The sequence below is a fragment of the Nyctibius grandis genome, chromosome 4 (assembly GCF_013368605.1).
Source record: "Nyctibius grandis isolate bNycGra1 chromosome 4, bNycGra1.pri, whole genome shotgun sequence".
Classification (NCBI taxonomy): Eukaryota; Metazoa; Chordata; class Aves; order Nyctibiiformes; family Nyctibiidae; genus Nyctibius; species Nyctibius grandis.
This window is the reverse complement of record NC_090661.1, coordinates 67883628-67904708: the sequence shown is the minus strand read 5'-3', so window position 1 is coordinate 67904708 and position 21081 is coordinate 67883628. Positions and strand designations below refer to the sequence as shown.

The following is a 21081-nucleotide window of genomic DNA, read 5'->3' as shown; positions in this document are numbered from 1 at the left end:
CAGTCCCCTTGATTAAAAATACAGAAAAGTGCTTTGCTTTAAAACAAGCAACTGCAGTCGCTTTGAGATAGGCAGCTGTCCTAGCTTAGAGGCTGTCAGCCCGATTTGCTGCTCGAGACACGCTGCTCTGCAACCAGGAGGCAATGTGTGCAGCACTGGGGTCTTTTCAGTGGAAAAACACGGTTGAGTTGGTCAGAGAGCTGTAGAATTTACTGGGGAAGGCTCAAAATTAACATCCTTCCATTTCCAACAGCATGACCGAGCTGGAGAAAGAAATAAACACTCTGAGGAGCGGCCTGAGAGCGGTGGAGACTGTAAGTATTATTTAAATCAAATATAGTCCAGCCTGGCTCCGAGCACCGCAGCATCCCTCCTTGGGGAGGCCGGCAAGGGAGCTCCCAGCGAAGCTGCTTTTATCTCACATCCTGGAGATCTGTTTGTCTTTCCTTCCTGCCCTGCACGTGTGCTTGTCCTCTTAGGGCTGTTTTGGCACCGAAGTAACCATGTGTGGTTAGGCACGCACGTGGTTTATATCTAATATGCCAAGGGAGGCTGAGTAAGTCTAGTGATGATGTCTGTGGAGGACCTGTGGTGTGCCGAGGGGTCTCCCCTTGGCTGTAAAACCACAGAGGGCTGGGGCTTGGGATGGGGAGCGCTTCTGCAGCCTGGCTGGAGTGGTGATGAAATGGGGGAGGTATCCCGAAGGACTCGCTGTCTTGCTAAATTATGCTGCTGCCATGATCTCTCCTACAGGATTTGGCCTTAAACGCATACTGCAGGCATGATATTGTAAAACGGGGTAATCCACGGTCTCGTGCATGGCAGGAGGGAGCAGCGGTGGCGGTGCAGCTGGTACCCAGCAGTACTAAAAGAGGCCGATGGTATTTGTGTCCCTCATCAGCCAGGGCCTGACCAGATTTACATTTTTTTTCCCCAAAGGAGCTGGACTTCCAGAAGTCTCAGGTTCAGCAAACAGGTGACAAGTTTGTGTCTGTCGTCAGCCAGTTCATCACATTAGCCAGCTTCAGCTTCTCGGATGTTGAAGATCTTCTGATGGAAGCGAAAGAGCTGGTAAGGTCACCAATGTCCTTGAGATCTGGGTAGTGTTTCAGCCTTTCCTCCAGCCAACAGGCCAGGGATGGTCCTGGCCTTCCCAGAGCACATGCTGTGTGTTAACATCTCAGATACCTGCCCCACGAGATTATGTGAGTGTTCTGCTGAGACCCTGACATGAGAAAGGTGCTGGGCTGCTCTTCATGGTTTGTTTGGAGAGGGTGGATGAGTACATTCCTCTCTGTCCCCAGGGCCTTTTTCCTGCTCCACAACCCAGCATGCCAGGGGATCGCATGTCAGGCCAACAGACTGCTTCTGGGACAGAAGATGTGCTGTAGAAAGCTGTGAGACACCTGTCTATCTTTTGGAAGTGCAAGGCAGGGGCTAGCCATGGGAGAGTCATGTCCATCAGGGGAGGACATGATAGGTCATTTGTGAGGATCTGAGGTTTGATGAAGAGCTTTCACTCAAGCCTAGAGGACTTGCTTTGCTTTCCATGTCTTTAAATGGAAATATCCCTGTTTTGGTGGCTTTAGAGTTAGGAGTGTGGCAGTTGGGGCATCTCGGCCAATGAAAGCTGTAAGTGGCAAGAAAGCAGGCTGTTGTGTCTGGTGTTGATGGAAGAGGAAGAAAAAATGCAACCAGCTATTCAGGCTGAACATGAGATCACCCAGAGGTTGATATTAGAGACAACCCAGGCTACCCAAGTGACCCCACTTCTACAGGGCAAAATAACATCCGATGCCTGACTTCGGTCTGAGACCTGCCCAGCTCTTCTCTCCAGAGGAGAGGGAGAGGAGCTCAGTGACGTGAATTGAGGCCAACATCAGACCTAGTTAGAGAAGCTGCTTAAAAGGTTCACCTTCCCCAGAGTAAATACCTTGGTGAGTGCTTTGCAGCCATGTGCAATGACCTCTTGCCATGTTGTCTTTTTCTCCCCACCAGGCTGGTTTAAATCACAGCAAAGGGGTGGCTGTTGACTGACATCTGCGATTCCCAAGCACCTTTTACTTCCCCTTTTGCAGCAAAGGGGCATACAGCTGGTTTCCATTTCCTCCAAGATGAGTCCTCCAGTATCTCCTCCCTGGCCTGGCCTTCTTCTTGACTGAAGTGGCAGGGAGATAGTCCAGCACAGCCCGTTTTAGAGGTCCCATCCTTGTCCCACTGCATGAGCTACCTCTCCAAACACAGAAGTTACCAAGTGTCACCACTTCCTTTGTCCTGGTTGTACCAATGTCCAATTGGCACTTTCCTGAAGACCATCCACCCGTGCCTGGGCATTATGATTGACCATTGCCTTCCTGAGCCCATGGCTAACCCAGGCCACCCTTTCAAACTGTTGACGGTAACCTGGCAGATCTTGCCTGCAGTGAGTTAGGACTGTGGAGATGGTGACAAATGCTCTGCAAACCGTATCATCTTCTGCTGACTTGACTCGATCTGGAGGAGAAGGTCTGGTCCTGGTCCCCAGAGCCCATCGAAGTCCACTCTGAAGCAATGCACAGCTGTTCCCATGGTTATTGGATAGGATGGGCTGTGCGAAGTGCATGAGCTCTTCGCTTTTTAAACACTCAAATTGTGTTACTCCTTTGTCTTAGGAAAGCAGAAACAACCTTTTTTTACAGACTTTGTATCCTGTGAGGATGACATTTTCAGCCTTTCCCCCACCACAATCTCCTGTAACATGGCAGAGAATCCAGTATCTTGATGAAAATCAACAAGAATAACCTCAATTATTTTGACTTATATAGTGGCACCTCTCAGATTCCTCCCTGCATCTTGAAGTGCTAAGTCTCTTAAGGAAACAAAGAAATAAAAATGCCCTAAATGTCTTTTGAAGAGCCTGGGACACCCCTGCAAATAAAACTAAATCATACAGGCAGGCTTTAAAAATGTTACCCTTGGTCTACCCAGCAAAATCAAAGCAACTAATAAATCTTTTTGTGCTTTGATTTTGTTTTTCTTTTCTTTTAAGCATGCTTATCTCCAGAACATGCCATCACAATTTTAACAAACTTTCTGTCCACAAAGAGTCTCCTTCAGACTGGAAGTGAGAACAACGGATGCCAGTCCCAAGGACGACTCACGGGCTCCTTGGGGACCGGAATGCATCGGCAGATCGTGGATGTCCTGTCCTGACCTTTGCTATGGCCTCGTTCAACTCCCTTACAGTAATGGTGTGCAAACAGCACGAAAGGCCGGAAAACTCCCTATTTCCCTACCCAGGGCTGTGCCTGAGCCCAGGCAGAAATGTCGTTTAGAAGTTTCACCAACACATTTGGTTTCAATAGCAGAGCATGTGGCAATGATAAATAATACCCTAAAAATACTTCAAAGAAAAACTTAAAAGTGCAAGTTTCCCTTCCCCTGCCGTGTTTACTATTAGTTTTATGTCGTCGGTCTTCGGTCCCACAATATTTTGCTTCCTTGTTTTTACTGCTGATTAGTTAATAAAGTCAAGCTGGGGCAGGGGGAGGCTCAGCAGCACCTTCTCAGAGGTGAGAACGGTTGTCTGGAGGATGTTTTAGGAGAGGGGGCTTGGGAGTAATCTAGGTTGGCTCTTACAGGGCAGCAGGTAAAACGTCAGATGATTTATTTCATGTTTAAGTCAAGGCTTGATGACGCAAAGCCCTGCTCTCCACCGTGGTCGCTGGAAGCATTTCTCTCTGCTCCATCAGGTCGAAGGCTTCCCATGGGGGTTTTCGCCGGAGTGGTGGGTATCTCCAAGACTGATGGACCCCTGTCATCTCTCTCCCAGTTTTCCAAGGCTGTGAAGCACTTTGGAGAAGACACAGACAAAATGCAGCCCGATGAGTTCTTTGGTATCTTTGACCAGTTCCTTCAAGCCGTGACCGAGGCCAAGCAGGAGAACGAGAACATGAGGAGGAGAAAGGAGGAGGAGGAGCGCCGGGCACGCATGGAGGCACAGGTGAGTGGGCACCGGCAACTCCAGCAGCAACCCTGGGACACCCAGTGATGGCAGCCATGCTGTGCTGTCCCCAACAGCTGCCCTTGGCCATGGTGGCACAGGGAGCACTGAAGGCTGGGCAAGGAGCTTCTGTGCTCTTAGACCCACCTGCTTTTCACTGTTGATTGCTTAATTAACTAATAACCTTGGGTTGGTGAGATCTTGGAGCTAAAATGTGCAGCAGACCTGGTGCTGCCTCTGAGCTGCTGTGACCCACCAGCAGCAGCCATGGGGCTGTGGACCTCAGCCCACGGGTTGTATCAATAACCCTGGCCAGCTCTCACGTGCCAAGCACCAGGATGGGAAACCGCTCGGTTCATGGGTGTGGGGGTCACCATGTGTGTGTTGGGCACCCCTACAATCGCCTGCATGACACTGAGATGTCTCCTTTCCCCCCTGCCGCCACGGCACATAGCTGAAGGAGCAGCGGGAGCGGGAGCGCAAGGCGAGAAAGGCGAAGGAGAGTGGGGAGGAAGGTGGCGAGTTCGATGACCTCGTCTCGGCCCTGCGCTCGGGCGAAGTCTTTGACAAGGACCTCTCCAAGCTGAAGCGCAACCGCAAGCGCATCACCAACCAGCTGGCCGACGGCAGCCGCGAGAGGCCAGTCACCAAGCTCAACTTCTGAAAAGCAAACAACAACAACGACAAAAACCAATAGAAAAAGCGGGTTAGTCTTTTTGAAGTGGCTGGGGGGGGCGGGTTATTCCCATTACACTGCCTTGCGATTCAAAGCGAAACAGTGGCACGCTCTTTCTCCGCGCAAGCGAGTGTGTGTGTGTATATACCGTGTATATAGTCGGGTCGGGGGTGCCGATGCCTCCGCCTTGATGGGTGGCCGCGCCGCTTCCTCCCCTCCAACCCCCTCCGAAAAGTAGTTCTCCCCATGCACAAGCACAATGCTGCGTCCGCGGAGCAAGAGGACCCAACCCAGCGACGCCAGCGGTCCCCGTGGTCCCCAAAGGCGATGGGAAGCCGCTCCCCGCTGCTTTCCTGCAGGGACCCCTGCAGGTCTTTTGTGGGGGACTCCTTGTGCACAAGCTGAGCGGTTTAAAGAGGATAAGAAAAAAACAAAGATGACTGAACTTTAATCTGTTGTTTGTCTTTTTTTTTTCTCGTTGTCATGATTATTCTGAACAACTCGCACACCCGTGCTCTGGCGCTGGCTCCGAGCGCGGCGCCCTGGGCGATCCCGGCCGTGCTCCTCCCGTCGTCCTTGGGAAACGCTCTTTTTCCTCTAACCTCCACCTTGTTAAAGGAAAAAGTTTACCCCAAGTGCTTATCGCTCTTAACACCACACAGATGTATTTATACTTTTATAATGTTTTCTGGCCCAAGACGGTGGGAAAGGTCGGTTCTTGGAGGAGACGAAGAGCATAAATTTCTACGTTGTAATTTTTATTCTTGCTTTCTGTTCAATGGGACAAACTGTATCCTCTGTAAAGGTGCGTCAGGACCGAAGGTCTCTGGTGTACAAAGGGGCTGGTGCAAAACCCACCGGCTTTCACCCACCTTCTTTTCTTTTTCTTTTACCGGACACACAGAAGCAGCGATGCCAAGAAACGCTTGTCTCTTAGCCAGGTCCTTTTTCGACTGGTTTGCTGTTTGTTGTCATTGCAAATTTGTAAGCAGAACTACCTGTCAAATGTCAGTCCAAAAAAAAGACAAAAAAAAAAAATAAATTCAAAGCTCTCAGGGAGTAATAATTTAAAAGTTTAGAAAATTAAGAATTGGAGAATAAAAAGTAACCACCATTAACATATTAACATTTCTATTCTTAAATTATGCTGAGTATATAGAGGACTGTTACTTTTTACTTTTATTTATTTGTGGTGTGTTTTTTTTAAGAAAAACAAAACCAAACCTTTTTATACCACCAATACTTTTGTGATCCTTTTTTTTTTTGTTTGTTTGTTTGTTCTTTTTCCTGTGGAGAGATGAGTTTGTCCCTGTTGCACTAGATATTAACACTATTTGAAATAAGGTTGATTGTTTTTTTTTTTTGTCAGATAATCGGTATTACTGGTGGGTGTGGGACGTCAGTTAACTATATGTACTGTATAGCAAAAGTGCTGTTTAAACTAATTTGTATAAAAAAATATGGTTCTAAGCACCTGAAGGCCGTGGGGTCTGCGTGCTGAGTGAAAGCTGTGAAATCTCTCTCTAACCAGAGTTGTCAAGAGCTGTGGTTTTACCGTTTTGTTCTTTTCTTCATTGCAACTTTTGACGCACTGTAGATTAAAAAAAAAAAAAAAAAAAAAAGAAAAAGAATTCTTTCTGAGTAGCATTTAAAGCAGTAATACATAAAGCAGGTAAGCGCAAAAAAAGTCCAGCACCTCGTATCCAAGCAGCTGCAAAACCTGCAGATTATGTTCAAGGGTGGAATTAAGCACTTTGCTTTAAGAAGGAGGGGGAAATAAAGACAAAAGGTAATGATAATACTATTCCTTAACTAAAGTGCCTCTATTTATATTTTTTATTTATGGCTGGAAAAAAAAAAATGGGGCTGATACAATTGAGGGCATGGACTTTGGGGGGAATTTAAAATATAACAAAAAGAAGAAAAAAAAAGCTTAAAAAAAAAAATGTCTGGGCTCTGGTGGTTTAAGGAATGGTTGGTCACGTGTGTTTGATTTAAAAGGCAATGGGAGTTGGAAAGGCCGATCACCTCCCAGGGTCCCTGGGTGCAGGGTTCGGTTGCCAGCACCCACCCCCTGCTCCTGCCTCCGTGACCCCAGTGCCACATCAGGACCTTTCCTGACAGATTTCCTCTTGCCCTTCCAAACCTGTTTTGTTTTGTTTTGTTTTTTTAATTCTTTTGCAACAGCCTCATTATCGGGCTGAGTTTGCCATTTGTTTGTTTTCTTTCAAAAAAAAAAAAAAATTATATCTCTATAAATAAATACAAAGGCTGTGTGCAGGTAATTCCATGTGCCATTGTCGAAAACTACTTTTAGATTGGTGCTGGTGTAAGTAGCCACTCTTGGGTGTGTATTTTAAAGATGATTTTTTTTTTTTTAATAATGCCAAAAAGGAAAAAAAAAATTAGTTCCATAATAATTTGTAAACTGAAGTATATGTCTTGGACCTTATTGCTTCGTAGCGACCAAGGTAGTCTGTTAGGTGCAAGGATGTTAGTAGTCTTAGCTAGCGGGAAATGCTGTGTAGTGTTATGAGACTGTACTTTTTCTAAGATGGCAATATGCAATAAAGAAAAACAGTTTCGGTGAGTGTACATGGCAGAGCCGCGAGTTATTTTTTTGGGGAAAAAAATAAAATAGGACATTTGGGGGTTGAGATGGGTTTTGAAGAAAAGGCCCTCTGCGGGTTGCTCTTCTTGGGGGTGTATTTGCAGTCATCGCCGGGGTTGGCTGCTAACCCCACTTCACCGCTTTCCTGCATGCTGGGTTTTAGGCGGTCAGGGGTTTTTCCACCCTCCTGGCTCTCAGCATCCTCATGATCACTCACTTGAGGGCTCTGAAATGCCTCCCAGTTAGGAGCCCCATTCATTTCTCCCCGCTGCCTTGTTGCTGAGGCCGGGTCCCACCTTGTGACCAGCTTTTCTAGGAGCCCGCATTGAGGCAGCCGCCGGTTTTGCATTGCGGGATCCCATCGTCTCCCTTTCTCCATATGATGGAGCCAAGCCAGTACTGGCTGGGCTGGCCAACTTGCCTCTAGCCAGCCTATCTAGACACACCAGAGATGTTTTCTTGGCAGTAGCCCAAACCCCTCTTGGCTATTCACGCTCACCATTGCCCTTCCCACACACCTTTCCATCTGGGCTCTGTTATTTTTTTTTTTTTTCCAATGCTCTTTGCATTGAGTGACCCCTGCAGCAACCAGCATCCCCAAACCCCACTGCCTGTAGCAACAGGAACGCCTGCGTCACAGCCAGACCCATAGGCTTCCCCCTTTGATCAGGGCCTTCCCCAGTCTAACCAGTAAGTGGGCACCGAGCCAGCACAGATGGGGCATCTAACACATCCCCCTGCTTGCTGGGGCCTCCTTTGGTGTGATCCTACCCAGCATCGGGGCTGGCAGACACACAGCTTTCTCCTATTTATAGCTCATAGCGGGGGGGGGGGGCGAAGAGAGAGAGAGAGAGAGAGAGAGAGAGAGAGATGACCCAGCATTGGTCAGGATTGGGCTGGCGGGAGTGTGGGGCGATGGTGAAGAGGACGGCTGCCATCGCAGCGCCAGGTAGTCGGGTGGGCTTGTGCTGACCCATGAAAGCTGTGTGATCTCCATAGCAAAAGGACCTGAGCAGAAAGGGAATGGCTTCAGCTGCTCTTCCCTTCATAAATCTGTGTTCCCAGCACAGGGGTGCTCTAGGGTGCATCCGTAAATGGTTGTGAACTAGCTGGCCAAACCCTACAACCCGATGAGGACCTGAAATTCTGGTTAATGGCAGATTGCAGGTTTCCTGGGCCACGCCAGTGTGTGACACAGGATGGTCCCCAGGATGGGGAAGGGATGGTGGTAGGAGATGTAAGCAGGGACAGGGCATAGCTTTTTATTCAACCAAGATATTTGAAGGGAAAAAAAGCCTAGTAACGTGCAAGCTTCCTAGCCTGCAAACCCTTCCTCAGGGCTGAAATAGCAGCATCTATGGCTTGAGAGTATAAATTTGAGATACGATGTTTGTCAGTCCAGAGGAAAGGGGATTGGGGTGACTGCTCTGCTGGACTGGCACGGCTGTGCTGTGTGAGGCCATGTCCACCAGTGGGCTGGCCAGCTGGGTTTTCACCTGAAAAAGGGCTTCTATGCCCCAAATCCTGGCTGCTCCCTCCAGTTAAAGCCATGAGGAGGGTGTCCTGGATGGGCCAAACCTGCCGAGACCCGCTGGTGCCAGGGAGCTGCCAGGCATGGCATTCCTGCAGGAACTACCCTGTGGGGGCTACCCGGGTCGGTGGCACCAAACCTGCTGAGCCAGCCTTGGCTTTGCTCTGCTCCATCCCAGCAGCTTTCCCCATTGCCGAAGGCTGGGGCAAGTGGGAGTTCTGCCGGAGCAAGGAGCATCAGGTGTCGTCACCCATGGCCAACCTGTTATCCTTGGCACCGCGCCCTGGCTTGGAAAAGATGAGTCAAGAGGTTGGAGCAACAACCTGGTGCAGACGTAGCCTAGCAGGCAAAACCCAGCCTGGCAAGTAGGGCAGACGTGGCTCGATGGGGATACACCAGGCTCCCAGGCCCGTCGGCAGTGGGTGCCAGGTCAGTGGGAGCTTGCTGGGTACCTGGCGCATTTCAGGCACCCTCTCTCCTCCCCAGCAGGAGGGAACAGCCTTCAGGTTTTGACCTCATGGCCTAAAATATTTATTTACACCCAAGGGAGGGTACAGTGGGACCAATGGAACTGTCAGGCTTTGACATCCCTACTGAAGACCCTCGGGAAAGGGTAAGCAAAGTGGGGACGTTGCCAGTCCTACTCCCACCTCCTCTGTGGCTGGACCTGGCTCCATGCCCTAAGCTGGTGTCCATGTCACAGCTCAAGCAGATGTTTTGGGGTAAAGTTACACTTTGCTGACATCATGATCTCACTCAAGCAGATATTTTGGGGTAAAATTGCACTTTGCTGATGTCACGATCTCGCACAGCCTGATCACTAGATCCGTGGCCCTTGTGCAGGGCTGGCACTGCTGGAGTGCCCCAGGAACAGGTTTGTCCTTCGATGCAGAGACCAGTGTAGCAATAAAACACGATAAAAGCACTTGTGTATTTCTGTACCCACCTATGCTGTGGGGTGAACATGCCCTTCGAGCTGTGCTTCGGGGAGGATGAGGGAGGCCAAGCTAACATGAAGGCTGACCGGTGCAGGAGGGAGGCTGTGAGCCAGCACCGTCCCCATCCCCTCTCCTACAGCTGACATCTCTCTTGTGAGCTCTCTCCCTGGCATTGCTCAGGGTCCTGCAATATATGCGTGTGAAAAGGCAAGTTCTCCATTTTAATCGGAGGTGCTCTGAGCTGAAACCTCTGAGAATTTCATATGTTTTAGCCTTAAAGCAGGACTGATGCATGTGTACAGGTGAGGCAGGGAGCAAGGCAGGAGCCTGAGGAGAGGCAGCACCACCATCTGCTGGCACTTTTTGGACTTCACGGTTTTAGGGCTGTCCTGAGTATAAAATCAATGCTGCCTCTGCTTTCCTCTGTCACAGCTCTACTGTGGAACAGTTAAATTGCTAAATTTTATATTTAAGTTTTCCCCAACATAGTCAAGAAGGGATAATTTTAATTCTATCTATCATAATTCATCAAGTCAAATAGCCAAGGGTGACAACATGTGGCTTCACTGTGACTTTCTTCACTGTCTGAGCTTCAGGTTGGCGCACTCTGTGTGTGCGTGCAGGCCACACAAATGCATGTATGTGTAAGACAACATAACTCAAAATGCTTTCATGGCTCCTCTCAACTTACCCCCACTGCTTTTGAAGTCATGGGGTGCCCCACTCCACTACAGTCCCTCCCAGGATGCGTCCCGACACTGGGGTCTGTGTCAGGAGCCTGTTTCACACAGGCTCCCTTGCTAAAACCCAGCTTTCCTTGCACTCTGTTGTCATGTTGCATGAACTTGCCGTCAAGGTGGAGTCTCCCAGTCCCCAGGGCAACTCTGTGGAGAGAAGTCCTTGAATTGTCATTTTTCCGTTACTTTCTTCACCAGCACGTGTTATTGCGTTGCTCACACACCCGTGCTCTCAGCTCAGCCGTGGCTCTGCGGGAGGGGCAGGACACATGCACTGTATATTTGAGCAACGGCAAGCAGAGCTGCCCTAAACCAGGAATATCCTGGGCACCACAATAGCAAGACCGGAGGACACAGGACAGCCAAACATAGCCATGCTCCTGCTGCCTAACCCATCCCTTTGCCTTTCCAGGATGCTGCTGTAAGCAAAGCCGGGCGGGGATAGTGCCTGCGACTTTCCCGGCGCTTTGAGCACTGCAGGGTACCAGGAGCTGAGCCGTCTGCTTGAATTTCCACTTGTGTACGTTCACATGGATTTACTTTGCCAAGCTCTCAGCAGAGCATCCCCTGGGCCAAAGGAAAGGTGAGGAAGCCCCGGCCGTGCGCTTTGCCCAGCTCCCAGCCTCTGCCTGGGACCCTTTTTACTGTGAAATCAGAGCGCAAAGCAGTCAGGCAAAACCTAGTTTCTATGGCAAATCTTTGCAATTTAATAGCAGGGGGCAGTTACTGTTTGACTTACATTTTATGGAAAGAATCCACAAGTCAGATGTTTTATTCAAAACTTGACGTGACCTCAGGGATGGTATATTACCAAATGTTCTGTAAAATGCACCAGACTGAGCACAGCAGCCACAGGCGCAGGTCAGGGAGGAGCACAAGTGCTGCCGCACATTAAATTTCACTGGAGAAATAAGTGACCTGGTTCCTCAGAGCATTTTTTTTTTCCCCGATGCCGAGTATGTTGCTAGATCGGATAAGCAAAATACATTTACGTGGTTGTGAGGGAATTGCTGCGCGAGAGATTTAAGAGAAATTTATCTGCTGCTTTTGTCCACGTCTATGACCCTGAGGGTTTTTAATTTGTAGACCCATCCAGGGGTTTCCTTTCCTCACCAGCTGCAGCATCAGCATCTCCCCAGCTGCCCTCTGCCGTGGTGGGGTACAGTTGGGTTGGCCCAGTGCTTGCTGTCGGTCTCGCCTAGGAGCCAGCCCAGCACCCATGTGCAGCCCCAACCTGCGGACAATTTCCCCCTGCTCTGAGTGTGCACTCTTCAGTGAAGCCCTCTGGTCAAGCCCCCAAGCATAAATCTAATCATAAGTGTTTAAGCCTCTGCATCAGTACTGCTGGCAGAAGCAGGTGAAGAGATTCCTGCTGTCTTCAGCCAGACTTGCTCTGGCCCCTGGAGAAACAGGATGTTCCTCCAGATGTGGAAGGGCAGCGCTGACTATTTCCACTCCAAATCTCCATCCCGGGAGCCAAGGAGTGTCATTTTCCTAAGTGACCTCCCCAAAGTCACCCCTGCTGCAACTTTCTGCTTCTCCTTACGGTGGCAAGGAGGAGAGGGTGTCCCCATGTCTGAAGGGAAAGCAGACGAGGTGTGAAGAACTGAGTTTTGCAAACACCTTTTACTCTTCAGTGCTCACAACAATAAATAAAAACTCCTCTGAGAAAAGGTGCAATCCTCTTTTCAGAGGAAAGCTTTACAAAAAAAACCACACACTTTTTTCAGCTTATGAATCCCTTTAGATGGTCCCTTGTTTATTACTTTCTGAGCTGACTATTTATGGAAGAGATAAGGTTGAAAATAGTTTACAAAGGCAAGAATAATGGACGCATAAAATTAAGGATCCCAAGTGTTTAGAAATAGCTCCCCAATCAGTTTTGTAGGCTTCTGCCAGTACTTGCCTTTTTGAAACTAGCTGCACGTGGAAAAGCTCAGTGCCAGCAAGTCAAGAAATAGCACAAATAACAAATGGCTCCTCTGTCTACATTTAGCCCGCACCCAGGGCTAAACAATAAACAGTTGTTCTATCACCCAAGACCCCTCCCCAGCTGAGAAAGGGAATTGGGAAAAGGAGGTAGTCTCATGGGCTGAAATTTAAACAGATTTAGTAAAATAAGGAAACCAATATCAATGCTAATACAAAAGACACAAAATTATACTTAGCTCGTAGAGTGGTGGCAAGTCCCTCCAGGGATAGTAACAGTTAAGAAGAGAAGAAGATAAGGAGAGGGAGCAAAAAACCCAGGTCCCCCCCAAGCTTTCCCATTTATAGTGAACTTGATGTTAATGTTATAGAATACACCTGTGGGCCAGCCTGGGTCAGCTGCCGTGGGTCTAACTGCTAATGGCCTTGATCACCATGGCTGGCCACAAACTGAAACAAAGTGGAACAGAAAACTGATGCTATAAATTTTATCCCTGCAAAACCAGGACATCCTCTCAGAGTGAATTTACCTCTTGGGCTGAAGCATAGCTTGATCCAGATCATCTTTTGCGATCACCCCAGAAGCCTGGGGGTACATTGGTGTGCTGTTTCACCCAGCACGGACAGCCCGAGCAAGGCTTCAGGGCTTGGCTGCTGCCTGAGCAGCAGGCACCAGCACGGCCCCTCCAACTAGGGCTGCAAGATGGTCATGATGATCCCTGCAGAAAAGGCACGGGTTTTTCTTTGGTTGTGGCTATTACAGATTGCGCTAGAAGAGCTTGGTTTTAAGGCTCAGCCAAAAATCCACCCCTGAGGTATGTGGAGCTGAGCACAGAGCGGCGATGCCCACAGTGATGGGGACGGGAGCGGGGCAGGGCTGTGCAGACACACCAGCCTGGCCCGGGAGTCGCTTGGCACAGTGCTGCCCACTCCCCAGGACAGCAATGCTGGAGGGTGTCACCACCTGCCTTCCTTCTGGCACAGCTGCCTGGCGAGGAGGGAGTCTTTGCAAGGAAATCCAGTGCAGGATCTGACCCCCAGTGTACACCATGCTGTGCTGGCATTCCCTTTGCCTTTGAGTCTGCCTTGCTAAATCTCCTCTGGCTTCGGTCACAGCCTCCTGGGGTTTTCTTGGCTGAGCAGATCATCCATCACTCCCCAGCTAGACTAGCGCAGGCCCTGGTGTTGCGCCCTGGGGTTTCTGCTACTTTCACTTTGATTTCCCCAGTGACTCTCCCCTTATGCCACTGAGAGGGATTTACAGTCTGTCTCTCCATGTCACTTTTCCTCCTGCTTCTCACAGTGGTGATTTCCTAGGAAAAAATATATGGGAACGCAGAGCTGTTCCCCAAGCACTTCAGCTGGGGTGGCAGTAGATGCTTCAAGACTCAGGCAGTGTGCTGCCAGCAGCATGGCATTAGAAACCCATTGCTCCTTTGGTATGGATAGTGCCTCATCCTCCCATACCCAGCCCCAGTGAAGCCACTGGGACTCACCGCACTGGTCCTGGTAAGCTCATGGCTTGCCGCAGCAAAGCAGCGCAGCACAGCTGGGCATGGGGTCACCCAAGCCTGGATCCCATCGCAGGTTACTCCTGCAGAATTTGGGACCATTTTATTCATCCAGCGCTTAGCTGCTACCTTGTGGCTGTGTAATGCTTTGCAAGCAGATCTAGAGGCTCAGCCGTTTATTATTAGTAATCAGAGTCACCATATAAAAATACAAATGCAGCTGCTGCTGAACTAAGCGCCCTGCCAGCGTCAGGACTGATCTCACCAGGCATCTGGGCTGCAGCTTTTGCAGCTCTGGAGAGGGTGCAGCACAGACATTAGCCAGGGTGGCACAAAATGCCAGTTTTCTGATGTGCTTTCCAAATTATTCATTTCAGCCTCTACGACAAACCTTCCAAAGAGTAACATATGTTGAGTGTAAGGGTGACTACTGAATCCACCTTTGAAACTAGGTTTCAGAGAGGTACGCTTAGGGCTTGCAGTGCCTTGGTCGCAACCCTTGCTCTGAATGGTTTTGTCTGGGACACAGCAGTCCTGAAGGCAGAGGGGTTGATCTCATTAACAGAAGGAGGCTTTTCTTGGGATCATTAGCGGAACGGCTGTGCTGGCTGCTCAGGTCTCTGCTGGCATCTACTGGATACACAAACCAACACCAGGGCTGAAAGAGAAGCAGAGATGGGAGATCTTATTCACATGAGCTATTCTGGTTCTGGTGATTCTTATCAGCTATTACAGCCCATCAGGCTGTCACTTATAAACTGCTAATTGTTCATGCTTCGTAAGTTACGCACAGAGTATTTGCTTGGAATAAAGACTTCATCTGGAGATTAGGAACGGAGTGGAAAATAATGACTTGAGTGAATCTGATGATTAAACTAATGGCAAAACTACCAGTGGCTTCAGCTGGAACAGTACCTTCTAAAATGCTTGTCATTTGTAGGTAGATTAGGGTACGGCGACCGGAAAATCTCAGGCTGTAACGGAAGGTAGGTGTCGCGAAAGGAGCAGCAAGTGCAAGTATCGTGCGAGTTCGTACGGGACAAGACAACTATATAAGGCTGTTGCGCAGTTAAATAAACGCCATTTGTTGCATCCTCACATTGGTGTCAGTGCTCTATGGCCCTGGGGTGTGGATAGCCTCAGGCCAGCCAGCAACCGAACGGAGCTTGCCGCAGACAAGTGGCAACAAATGGTGACCCCGACGTGATTGCTGGACTGGCGGACCGCAGGTGGTCGGAGTGGGTTCGTGAGCCATGGAAACCTTGATAAAGGTGATTTCGTTACTGGGTGGGGAATTTAAGATTTCTGTGAAATCGAAAGACGTAGCCCAGTGTATGGACCGTCTCGTTAAGGAGGGGGCGGTGGCAGGACCAGCTGATTGTTTACAGCCGAATACCTGGGAGCGGTGCTCGATGAAGCTCGCTGAGCGAGCTACGGCAGCGGGTTCTGCCAAAGAATTAAAAACATGGGGAGTTATCTTGTGGCTGCTACGGGCTGCGCGGGAGGACCGGGCGACATGGGATGCGGCTCGGACGTGTTTACATGGGGTCTACCCTGACCAAGACAGAAGTGGCAGTGCTGAAACTCCTCCAACATATACTCTCTGAGAGAGGAATTAAATACGATGAAGCTGCGTTGAAGCAGTTACTGTTCTGGGCAAAAGATAAAGGACATTTTACAACCTTTAATGATGTCCTTGAAGTGCCTTTATGGGAGAAGATTGGTGACTCTCTCTGGAATGCGGTGTCAAGTGGTGATAAGGAAGCCTTTAAATTGTCTGCTACATGGAGGCTGGTTAGCGAAGCGTTAAAAGGAATAAAAGCAGAGAGAGAAGTCACACATACAGCTTTTATAGCTTTAGGACCGCAGACGTCTACTACCCCCTCACTGTTTGCGGGATCAAAACCTCCCACGGCCCCGGTGGCTGTACCGGTGGCAGCTCCTTTATCACCGTGGGTACGGACGGCTCCGAAAAAAGCTGAGGAGCGGGGAGCGAGTAAAATAGATACAGATCCATTAGAACCGGTAATGCACCCTAAAACACGAACTCGATTTGGACTAATTGATTCAGACGCTGAACAGGAGACTTGGCAGAAACCCCCTCCGAAACCCCCTCTCTCTCATTGGTCTCTCTACGGATGAGGCTGAGCAGGAGGACAAGAAGGAGGGTAAACATGCTTTGTACCCACCTTTACCGGATTCGCCATTTACGGAGTCAGCAGTACCAGAGTCACAAGGACTTAAAGGACTGTTACCATCACGAAACGGACACGAACTTGACATGACAGAGCTTGGTAGACGACTGGAAGAATTAAAGACGGAATTGCACCAGCATCGTTCAGCCAATGCCTCGGGACACGTGACTATGTCTCCCCCAAAACCCCCCTCTGTGTTCAGGACAAGTATTAGGGCCACCTCAACCTCCTTTACAACTCCCTACTCCACCTTTAGATCAGGGCGGGGGGGGAGGTTTGCGTCCATCTGGTAATGTGGGAGGTGAGGGAGAGGGTCAGCGTCCGCCCGCGTATACAGGGGAAGGGGGGGGAAGTGAGGGAGGAGTGAAATGGAAAGGGGTCATTCGAGATGCGTTATTAGAAGGAGTTATAATTCCACAAGCATATCCGGTGATTGTGGGTGCGGGTCCTGAGGGGAGAAATATTTGGCAACTGTTAGATTGGAAAATTGTAAAAGAAGCATTGCCACTATAGTTAGCGAAGGACAACACAGGTGAGGACTGCAGGAAAGTTGTTGCAAGGATGGCAAATCGTAACCCCACCTTAACTGAGCTAATGGATGCTTGTGAGAAAGTAGGAACCACCACATCTCAGATGGAGCATTTAGCAAAAACTTTTGCGGCGGCAGTTAAGGTAGTTCATCGTTGTTATACTTGCGAACAGGAAGGTCACTTTAAGAAAAACTGCCTTAAGAAGTTGAAGCTGAGTGGGAGAGATAACTCTGTTTTGATGTGTCGTTGCTGTGGGAAGCTAGGGCATTTTGTGAAGCTGTGCAGGTCTCAGTATAATGCTCAAGGTCAGCTGATAACAACCAGCTGCAGAGTACAGGGAAACTGGAGAAAAACGGGGGGGAACTGTGTGCTGACACAAATGAATCTTCCCAACCAGTTCCAGGCCTAAGCAGTTAACTTGCAGCCCAAACCGCAGGGAGCGCAGGACTGGTGTTTCCACACGGGGTTAACCTGTGCGGTTGCCAAGCCTTGGGCCTGTGGCAAACAGGGATAATGCTAATGCTGATTGTCAAAAGATCATTGAAGCTTTACCTGGAAAAACAGATTTGAATGCTACGATAAAGGCATGTGCAAAAGCGGGTACTGTGGAACATAAGGCTCAAGTTATGGCTGCGGCTGTACTTGGGGCTTACGTCGTCACAATTGCAGTCTCTATTCCAATTGTTAGCAGGGGACACAACTTTAACAGCGCCACGACACACTACTTCAGAGGTACAGCAACTGATTACAGAAATAGAAAGCAGGCTACATTCCAAATTTATACATCGTATTGATTTGAATCAGGAAATACAAATTATCACTTTGTTTGATAGGCAAATTCCGTATGCAATAATTGGTCAATGGAATTCAGAATGATCAGATTCGTTACAGAGCTATTGGCACAGATTATTCATCAAAGGACGGATGCGATGTCGGGAGCTTGTGGCCAGAGATCCCTGCATCACTAACCGTTCCTATTGCAGCTCAATATTTTGAGTGGTGTATGGCTAATAGCTTTGCTTTGCAAACAGCTATGGAGAATTTCTCGGGACAGGTTGTTTATCACTTGCCCTCCCATCCTGTTATAAAATTGAGTGCGGAACTTCCAATTGCCACAGGAGCGTGGTGTGCAGACACTCCTGTGGATGGAATTACCATTTTTATGGATGGATCTGGGAACACAGGCAAGGCGGGCCTTGTCTGGTATTCTGACGGCAAGTGGGAATCTATGGTAGTACAACAAAAGGGTTCACCTCAGGTGGTAGAATTAGGAGCTGTATTAAAAATATTTCAGAATTTTCCCATTCCCTTTAATTTGATTACTGATTCAGCATATGTAGCTGGCATTATAAAGTAATTGGATAGATCTGTTATAGAGCATATATGTAATCAGTGTGGTTTTGAATTGCTGCGAGCTCTGTGGCAAGAAATTCAAATCCGAACTGCATTGTTTTATGTTTTACATGTAAGAAATCATACTAATTTGCCTGGGTTTATTGCAGAAGGCAATGCTCGAGTGGACTCTTTGGTTTCTGACCTTACAAATTCTACTGCAATGACTGTGCAGGTGCCGGACATTAAACAGCAAATCATAGAATGGGTTTTTCCACCTTTTCATCCTAAAACAACAACTTAAGACTGATAATGGACCAGCATACTGTTCACAGATTTTTCGTCAATTTTGTCAACTATGGGGTATTACACATGTCACCGGGATTCCTCATTCGCCTACGGGTCAGGCGATTGTGGAACGTGCTCATAGTACATTGAAACAGCTTCTGCAAAAACAAAAAGGGGGAGAGGTGACTGAACCTTCTGAGAGACTTGCAAAAGCTGTTTGTGTACTTAACCATTTAACTTTAGCAGGAGATAAGGAGCGACCCCCAATTGTAATACATTGGGAGGCAGTTTGACAGGGAGCAAGCTATGTGAAAAACAAAGGCAAAGTGTGGTATAGGGAACCAGGTACTAACGAATGGTTGGGACCAGGGGAACTATTACTAATGGGTCGAGGTTATGCTTCTGTCTCTACAGGCGCAGGAGTACGGTGGATTGTCTCTAAAAGGATGGTTAGCCACATTATTAGAGGGAATAGTTTATGTAGTTGTGATTATAGTTATCACAGGGATCTGCATGGGTTGTGTTAAGACAATCATTGAGAATAGCATATGGAAGTAGTGAGATAATAAATCTAACTACTTCCTAAAGGGGAAATTGATACCGGATGGTTTAGCAACGGTTTAGCAAGAGTAGGCCTCAGAGTAGGCTCTAAAAGGCCTGATCTGTGTTACCTTTAAACAGAATCAGCTTTCCTGTCAGTAATTTTCCTTTCAGCTAGAATAATAGAGAATAACAGTATGTTCTGAAGTAAACTGCATGTTTTGTAGATAGAGTCTGCTTATAGGAATGTTTATAATAAGCATTATCCTACTTGTGTTACCCTATTTGTTTGCATGTTTGCAGAAAACTGTGCAACGAATGGTCAATACAGCCTTTTTGGCACAACAACAGAGAGCAGGATTTATGGGTAACCAAGGCTGGGATTCTCTGACCGGGCTCTGCGAGACACAGGGAACCAGGTTCAAGAGTACCTGTGGGGGAAGCCGAAACAGCACCAGCCTCGACCTTCAGACGTGAGGAGTCATGACAGTACAGAGAGTCTGGTAAAGCGGCGGGGCGCCAAGAAAGATGAGGAACGGCGACTGTTGCTGAGTGAAACAAAAGCTTTGAACAATGCGCTCATGATTAGCTTGCTTTTGCTTTGCATCTCAGGAGTTGCAGGGGAATCTTACTCGGGCTGTAACGGAAGGTAGGTGTCGCGAAAGGAGCAGCAAGTGCAAGTATCGTGCGAGTTCGTACGGGACAAGACAACTATATAAGGCTGTTGCGCAGTTAAATAAACGCCATTTGTTGCATCCTCACATTGGTGTCAGTGCTCTATGGCCCTGGGGTGTGGATAGCCTCAGGCCAGCCAGCAACCGAACGGAGCTTGCCGCAGACAAGCGGCAACAGTCATTCATCAAGACTTACTGTTTTCCTACTAAGATATAATGCATTAATTATATCAGTAGCATGCATATATCAGTGGTGTGCGTATCATTGCCAGATAGTACAGCACTCTTAAACTGAGGATACGTATGTTGGAAAGTTAATGAGGGGTAAGTATGCTGGAAAGTCAACGAGGGACTAAAGAGCCCAAGAACTAATTTTTAATTTGGTTTTGACTAACATCATTGGTACCCAGGGCTGAACTGGTCTTCAGGTCATGTGAACTGCTTTCTCTTTTATGCCAAATATCCTGCACGGAATAACCTGCGTGATTTGTGAATTGGGGTGCTAAAAAGTGTCCCAACAACCTTTTCAGAGCCCTTGTGCAAATGAGATTGTGGTTCGCCTTGCATCCAGGCTGATCTCAAGGGAGAAAGAAGGAAAGAAGTGTTGCAGAGCCATGGCTGGAGGGTGGGAGCCTCAAACTTAGTTTTGCAGTGTCTAAAAGCTTGGTGTCTTTCTGCCTTCTGAGTTCTCCTTCAGCCCAAAGACAGGGGATCTCTAAGTGGAGTGACAGCAGCATGGGTATGTAAGAGGTGTGGGAGCTGATGTCCCCACAGAAGCTTGGCCAGGAGCCACCTCCTACAACATTTTCTTACCCGGGAACAAGCAGCTGTGACCATTGGCAGAGTTTTCAGAGCTAGGGTAAAACAGCAAGGTAAACTTCAGGTCTCCTTTTCCTGGATGAACACATGGAGCTATTGTCAGGTACAAGGACAGACACTCTGGCTTGTGTGCTAGCATGGACAAGACCTTCTCACCCACTCTGTGCTGTTGATGAGAGTCAGCAACCTTCAGCACAGCTGGGACACAGCAGAATTTCAAGTACGTTTTGGCAGGCAGTCTGCAGCCTTTGGCGTGTTTTGTGTGTGTCTCTCTGTCTTGTTTCAGACCAGGATGGACTTTTCTGTTAAGTTTCCTTTAACTGACTTTACATCCTGAAGTGGACTACAAGGCCTGTTGCCGTGGGAACTGGGGTCCCTGTTGGGTGTCTTGGTCCCACAGAGGAAGGGTCTGTAGAGTGCCACACCTGTGGGGAGGGGCGGACAGGACAGCTGCCCCGAACTGACCAACGGGGTATTCCATCCCACTCATGTCATACGCAGTATAAAGCTGAGGGACCACGAGGGGCGTGCTCTCTTCCCCTATGGACAACATCCTGGGAGGACGCTGCCCGCGATCCTGCCGTCGCTCTGAACCAGCTTCCTGCCTGCTGCCGTGTGTGCTCCGGGACTGCCCAGCGCCTGCCCTGCAGCATCAGCGGGGACGTGGTTGTCATCAGGGGGGAGCATAGTAGCGGCTTTATATATAGTTCATTATTTATTATACTCTTTCTTTCCCTTGTTATTATTTATTAAAACATTTAACTTTCCAACCCACAAGTCTCTCTTGC

The 21081-nt window shown here is 48.6% G+C and overlaps 1 protein-coding gene across 1 annotated transcript in view; it reads left to right on the top strand.

Moving 5' to 3' along the window:
• The window catches only part of DAAM1 (dishevelled associated activator of morphogenesis 1), a 100770-nt gene extending 93517 nt beyond the window's left edge, over positions 1–7253 (top strand). Inside the window, exons 23-26 of the mRNA XM_068398852.1 lie at positions 254–314; positions 940–1071; positions 3812–3982; positions 4437–7253. Coding sequence (XP_068254953.1) covers positions 254–314; positions 940–1071; positions 3812–3982; positions 4437–4646 — 574 coding nt within the window. The 3' untranslated portion in view covers positions 4647–7253. The remainder of the gene's footprint in view (positions 1–253; positions 315–939; positions 1072–3811; positions 3983–4436) is intronic.
• Positions 7254–21081: the final 13828 nt, after the last annotated feature.